Source organism: Physeter macrocephalus, chromosome 14 (genome assembly GCF_002837175.3).
Source record: "Physeter macrocephalus isolate SW-GA chromosome 14, ASM283717v5, whole genome shotgun sequence".
Lineage (NCBI taxonomy): Eukaryota > Metazoa > Chordata > Mammalia > Artiodactyla > Physeteridae > Physeter > Physeter macrocephalus.
This window is the reverse complement of record NC_041227.1, coordinates 114,535,840-114,542,133: the sequence shown is the minus strand read 5'-3', so window position 1 is coordinate 114,542,133 and position 6,294 is coordinate 114,535,840. Positions and strand designations below refer to the sequence as shown.

The following is a 6,294-nucleotide window of genomic DNA, read 5'->3' as shown; positions in this document are numbered from 1 at the left end:
TCCAGGAAGATCCCACATGCCGCGGAGCAACTAAGCCTGTGCGCCACAACTACTGAGCCTGCACTCTAGAGCCGTAAGCCACAACTACCAAGCCCACATGCCACAACTACTGAAATCCACATGATTCAATATGATTTCTCACACACTAACACCATCATGTTATTGAATACTACCTGTATGTTCCACTGTCAAAAATACAGGTAATAATGTAAGTCAACTATACTTTAATTAAAATTTAAAAACAGGTAATAAATCAAAGGAATTTCAGCATTATCATCTTCACTGGACTTCCCTGGTGGCGCAGTGGTTAAGAACCCGCCTGCCAATGCAGAGGACACGGGTTCGAGCCCTGATCCAGGAAGATCCCACATGCCGCGGAGCAACTAAGCCTGTGTGCCACAACTACTGAGCCTGTGCTCTGGAGCCCACAAGCCACAACTAGTGAGCCCACATGCCGCAACTACTGAAGCCCACGCACCTAGAGCCCGTGCTCTGCAACAAGAGAAGCCACTGAAATGAGAAGCCCGCGCACCGCCACGAAGAGTAGCCCCCACTCACCACAACTAGAGGAAGCCCGCGCACAGCAATGAAGACCCAACACAACCAAAAATAAAATATAAATAAATAAATAAATTTATTTTTTTAAAAAATCTTCACTTTCCAAACTTAAAATAAAAGCAGAATGTTAAAACTGGCATATAAATTGTGTTGATAACAAGCTTATTTTCACCTTTTCCATTTGGTGCTATTAATGAATGGAACGTTAGCATATCCTTTCTTTGATTCAAACCCAGGGTTAGTTAAGTCTTCTTGGAGTCCCATACAGACTGTACTTCAACTGAACCAAATGCTCAGTAATGGTTCTACTGAAGAGACAGCTTGACCATTGGTAACAATTTTACAATGGAAGTTTCCTAAGAGCTAGGAAAGCAGCAATCTGAGACAATTTTTTTCCTGAATAAGTCTTTACTACAATCTCTCAGGAATACACCTAACATGTACTAGAAAGACTCAAAAGGGTTTTTTTCTGATTGCTAAAATCCTGAGATTTTAGTAAAAGGAAATCTCCAGTGTGATAATTCCAAATACCAGTCAGTATGAAGCCTGAGTCACTGCCTAAAAAGCGATTTCATCGTTAAAATTTTGTAATAATCATTGCCTTTGTGGAATAGGGCTATAATTTCTAAAGACAATAAGGAGCAAATAATTAGTAAACACAAATTGAGCTGAGTTTTCTAACAAAAGAGACATTAAAAAGAGCAAGCTGCAGAAAGTCAAACATAACACATAAACATACAGAACATTACTACTTATTGTTTGTAGCTACTTTTGTAAACACTAAAACTTTAAAACTATACATAGGAATAATACCTACCAAAAAAGAGAATTTACCTCTCAGGGTGAGGGTGAGAAGAGATGGAAATGAACTTTAGTGGTATCTGTGACATTTTATTTTCCAAAAAACATCATGTACACACTAAAACAAATGGGGCAAAACATTAATATCTGCTAAATCTGGGTAGTGGTTACTTCTCTGTATTTAAAATGTTTCCAAATTTAAAATAAAATTTTAAAGTGATTACAAGTGGCTAAATAAACTGAGAACTACATACTTGTATGGTGTTCAAAATGGAATCTCCAAGATCTAGAGAACTAATCTCAATTAACAACAAAACAGCTATCTGAAGACTCAGTCCTTTGCCACTGACTCAAATACAGATTAGAATAAGATTTACTTTACAATAAGAACAGGCTCATTTATGTAGCAAAGTTCAGAGAAGTTTCATAGATAATTTACTACTCAAGACTGCATTTATCCAGGTTGTATTGTTGTACTGGACAATATCAAGAACCAGGAAGTTTAAAAAAAAAAAAAACAAAAAACAGCCTTTATGGAAGCCAGAATAGATGGTACAAAGTCCATACAATAAAGCTCATACCCTTCACTCAGAAGAGAATCCATCAAACCCTCAGAAAAAAATTTTAAGCTCAAACAAGCTTGTTTATTTGATTACTTAGACCTCTTCAGAACAAGTTCAGTAAAATAGAAGAGGGAAGAAATTGCACAATGGGGAGCAACAAGGCACAATAAGCAGCAACTAATAACCTGAGAGTAAGGAAAACAAACAAAAAAACTTTAAAGAAAAGATATGAAACTAATAAATTATAGTACACAGTTTTAGGTAATCTATGGTTATAAGTATCAATGACATGTTAGAATGCTGTCCAGTATTTAGAAAAAGAAGAAAGAAACCTATATTATGAGGAATTATGGAGCTTAAAAAGATAAACATTGCCATCAAAATATTTACATATTTTTTAAAGTCTGAGTGCCTCAAATGGTAAGCTTCATTTATCTGGAAAATTCACTGGAAAATTCATTGCCAGATGATACTGGATAAAACTTACCATACAAAAGTTTCTTATACTCAGGTGTTTCCTCATTGATACATTTCAAGAAACAGAATAGAAAATCTGAATTCAATTCCTTATAACCAATCTTTCAAATTTAAGACCATTTAGTGATCTAGCACAATGATGTACAAATTAATTAACTTTATCTGTTTTAAGTAATAAAAAACTACTAAAATGACTGCATAGAATATCTGCAAAATTTGGGAAGAAAATTCCATAACACAGGGTGACAATAACATCCATTTAGGTGCCAAGTTTTAGCCTGCCAAACAATCTACCGTATCTGTAACTCTCCTCTACGTGCCAATTTAGTCATCACCATCATGAATATTTTGTTGGCGGAGGCCAGGGATTGTTTAGTATATCCTGACTTCTGGCCTTGAAGGATAAAGTTAATTTCTCTGGCACAGGTGAAATATTTCCATAAGAGAATTACTGTATAAACCACTATACACTCATAACCAGGAACTGGAGCCACTCACATAAACTTGTAATCTATTTTTAAATTAATTACCCACAAAGCAAGAGAGTCAGAATTTTAAATAGCTACGAAGTCTGTTCCTCTCAAATATCCTAATGTAAAAGGAGAGGAAAGGAAATGTCCCATTTTTCTAGGCCCATGATAACACATTTTCAAAACCTGCTGAATTAGACCACACTCACTTACGTAAAAGACAACTGCTTTTAAATCACTGCACATTGACTAATTTTCATCTTCCCCAGGAGTCCACACCCCAGACCAGGTTAAAAATCCACTAAGTTTCTAATATGTAACCTGTACAAATACTCTGAGCTTATCATAAAATTTTGCAACTAAAGCAACCAAGCAACTTGCATACTTTGTGCAATGTAATTCCAAACTGTTGGGGAAATGACACAATACCAATTATCAATCTAGGCTTCTAGAGATATAATTTTGTCCACATTTTTATATTTCCACAATCAGATACCACCTAATGCCACAAGTCAAACTTATTGCTCCAATCTACGAATTTCAAAAACATCAATATATGCTTTTTACTACTAATGTTAACTTTTTACTAATGTTAACTCCTCTTTACACTTCCAAAGGTGGCAAAGCATACAATTAAAAAGTCCAATCATCCTTTAATAAAACCTGTTAGAATTCTCTATCATGCCATCTTTCATTTGTGTTGCCACCTTGCCTGAAAAAAATTTTCTGAAAAGCTTTGAAAACTTAATGTTACCAAAAAAAAAAAAGATTCATTTATTTCCTTGTATCAAATTAATGAGTCCCTGCTAATACCTAGTACATTACCACATGCTCCTTCATTGGTCCAAACCAGTCCACCACATATTTCTCATTTCTTTCCAAAAGCAAGTAGAAAAGGGGTTAAGGAGAAGCATGTCACTGCTTGTTGTTATACCCTAACACAAATAAAACTGTCATTTCCCAATAAAATAATCATTTGAAAATCTTTATTATTGATAATATTTTTTCTGAAACTTTTCCCTAAATATGTATACCTCTCAAAATTATGAATGCATTATGGGGTACACCAACTATTGGGGTAAAGAAACAAATTATTATTTTTTTTAATGTTAGTCTTTTCACATAATGCAAACTCATTCATTGCTAGGTCCTTCTTCCCGCAGGTCTGCCAAGTCACAAGACACACTACTGTTTACAATCCCTCCCATCTGCCCACAGCCAATATATATCAAACACTCTAGTCACTTGGCTTAAATAAACAGTCTCCCAAATAACCCTCTCAAATCCTAATTTAGACCCAAGATGCACTCATTCTGATTCATATTCTTAATGGAAAATTTTTAAATCACCTGACTTTCACAGGGGTAAGTTTTGCCTTTCGATGCAGCCAGACAACAGAGCCCTCATGCTTTCGTACAAGCACTCCAAATCTGATAGTATACTTTTTAATTCTACACTTTTAGACATATTTTCAATCTGAGTACTCGGCTTTCAAAAACAACTGCCAACTTTCAATTCATTCGAACCCTACATTAGTCTACATTTCTTTCATTTCGCTGCTACATACACCCTATTCTTTAAGGTTGAGGCCTACTGATTTTTTCCCCCTGACTGCAGTAGGAAAAGAAATGAAACAAAATATATTTACCATCATTCTTTTTAAAGGTAACTACTAAACAGTTCCCATTTTTCATTACAGACTTCACATAATACATCATATAACATGGTATCACAAATGTCTATTGTTCTGGATCTTTGTAGGGCATCAATACTAATGATCTCCAAAATCAAACAATACTTTAGATAATCTGCGGGGGGAGGGGCGGGGGGAAGCATGATTCACCAAAAACTGCAATGAAGAGTAATGGAATATTTTCACCGGTAGTATGCTAAAACTAATAGCCTCTTTCAGAGGAGGGTACTGCTAAGCAACCATAGCTGTAGCAATAAATCCACCTGCTTTAAAGGCTGCAAAGCTAGGAAGATGGAAGGAAAAGAGGAGATGGGGGTCCTCCTTCAGCTTCTCTAGAGGTTAGGAGAGTACAAAGTCAATGCTGCACTGTCACTTGAGGGAAAGAAGGGGGAGGGGGCGGATCATCTTAGAAACCCAGCCCCTGGGCCGGAGCAGGCGGGGAGAACTCAGCAAGGCTGCCCGGGATTAACATTCTCCTTCTCACCCTCTTCCCCCTTCCAGAATCTCCCCTCCTGGCTAACGCGCGGCAGCCGGAGTCCCAGATGACTGCCCCTTCCAATGTGTCCTCCATGGGGCGTAGGGAGAACGAGAGAAAAGAACTGAGTCAGGAAGCTGAGCATGGACTCCGATGACCCCTCTGCCCTCCCCAACACCCTCCAGCCTCTCCCAGACCACGACCAAGCCCGGAAGGGCCGGGGTCTGGGGGAGGCTCCACACAGGTGTGCTGGCCCCGAGGGGCACACGGGCCGGGCCGGCCGGTTCCCGCGGCGCTCCCTGCAGCACGGCCCGGGCTCCAGGCCGGCAGGGCAGAGCACAGCCGCCCGGGCGCCCCGCGGCCGCCCCAGTGGGACGCGCCCGTCCTCGAGCCGGCCCCCCTAGCCCCAGGTCCGCAGCGCCCAGGCCCGCGCGCCCGCTCGCCCGGCCGACCGGGCCCCCAGCCCAGCCCGTGGGCGCGGCCTAACTGCTTGCCCAGCAGCTCGCCCCCGGCGCCAGAGGGTCGCCGTACCTGGGCGGAGGCCTCCAGCTTGCCCTCGAAGGTGAAGTCCAGCAAGTCGGGCTTGAGGCAAAGGCTGTAATTGATGGGGCAGACGTCGGCAGGCAGCCGCTCGAAGGGCCTCTTCTCCGGCATCGCGGCGAGGCCCAGGCTGTGGAGGCGGCGGCGGCGGCGAGAGGAGCGGCTGAGGAGAAGGAGGAGGGGAGGAGGCGGAGGGCCAAGGAAGAGCAGGCGGCGAGCGAGGGAGGGGGCGGCGGCTGCCAGCCACATCCACCGAGCGCCGGCGACCGCCTGAGGAGAGCGACCGGGGGAGCCTGGGGGCGGGGGAGAGACCCAGCCCGAGCGCCAGGGGCCGGGAGGCAGGCAGTACGGACGCGCGGGCTGGCGGGCCGGCTGCCTACAGGGAAGGGGGCGGAGGGGAGGGAAGGGGAGGAGGGCCAGCAGGGAGGGAGGGAGGAGGCGGTGGCGGCAGCAGCAGTTTGCGTGCGCGGCCCCGCCGGACGGGCGCGCCTCCGCCGGTGTGCGCGCGCGCGCCGGGTAGGGGGCGGAGCGGCGAGGGGGCCAGCTTGGCGGGATGTAGGGTCGCAGGCGAGCCTTGGGGGTCGGAGGCGGCTGCTGGCGCTGCACCTGTCTACGCCGCTGCGGGGAGCAGGCTGCTTGCGAGCCGGAAGAATCCCGGAAGGGTTTGAGAAGCACAGAAAAGGCGTGAGGGCCCCCCCCTACCCACACACACACACA

General features: G+C 43.6%; 1 protein-coding gene across 2 annotated transcripts in view; it reads right to left on the bottom strand.

Moving 5' to 3' along the window:
- Positions 1-5,998, bottom strand: part of NPEPPS (aminopeptidase puromycin sensitive) — a 106,507-nt gene extending 100,509 nt beyond the window's left edge. Inside the window, exon 1 of one of the 2 annotated variants that reach the window (XR_008619100.1) lies at positions 5,569-5,998. Coding sequence is in view for 1 of the 2 variants with exons in the window: in XM_024130051.3 (XP_023985819.1) it covers positions 5,569-5,826 (258 nt within the window). In the remaining variant the exon portion in view is untranslated. The remainder of the gene's footprint in view (positions 1-5,568) is intronic. The other variant, XM_024130051.3, reaches the window with a different exon arrangement.
- Positions 5,999-6,294: the final 296 nt, after the last annotated feature.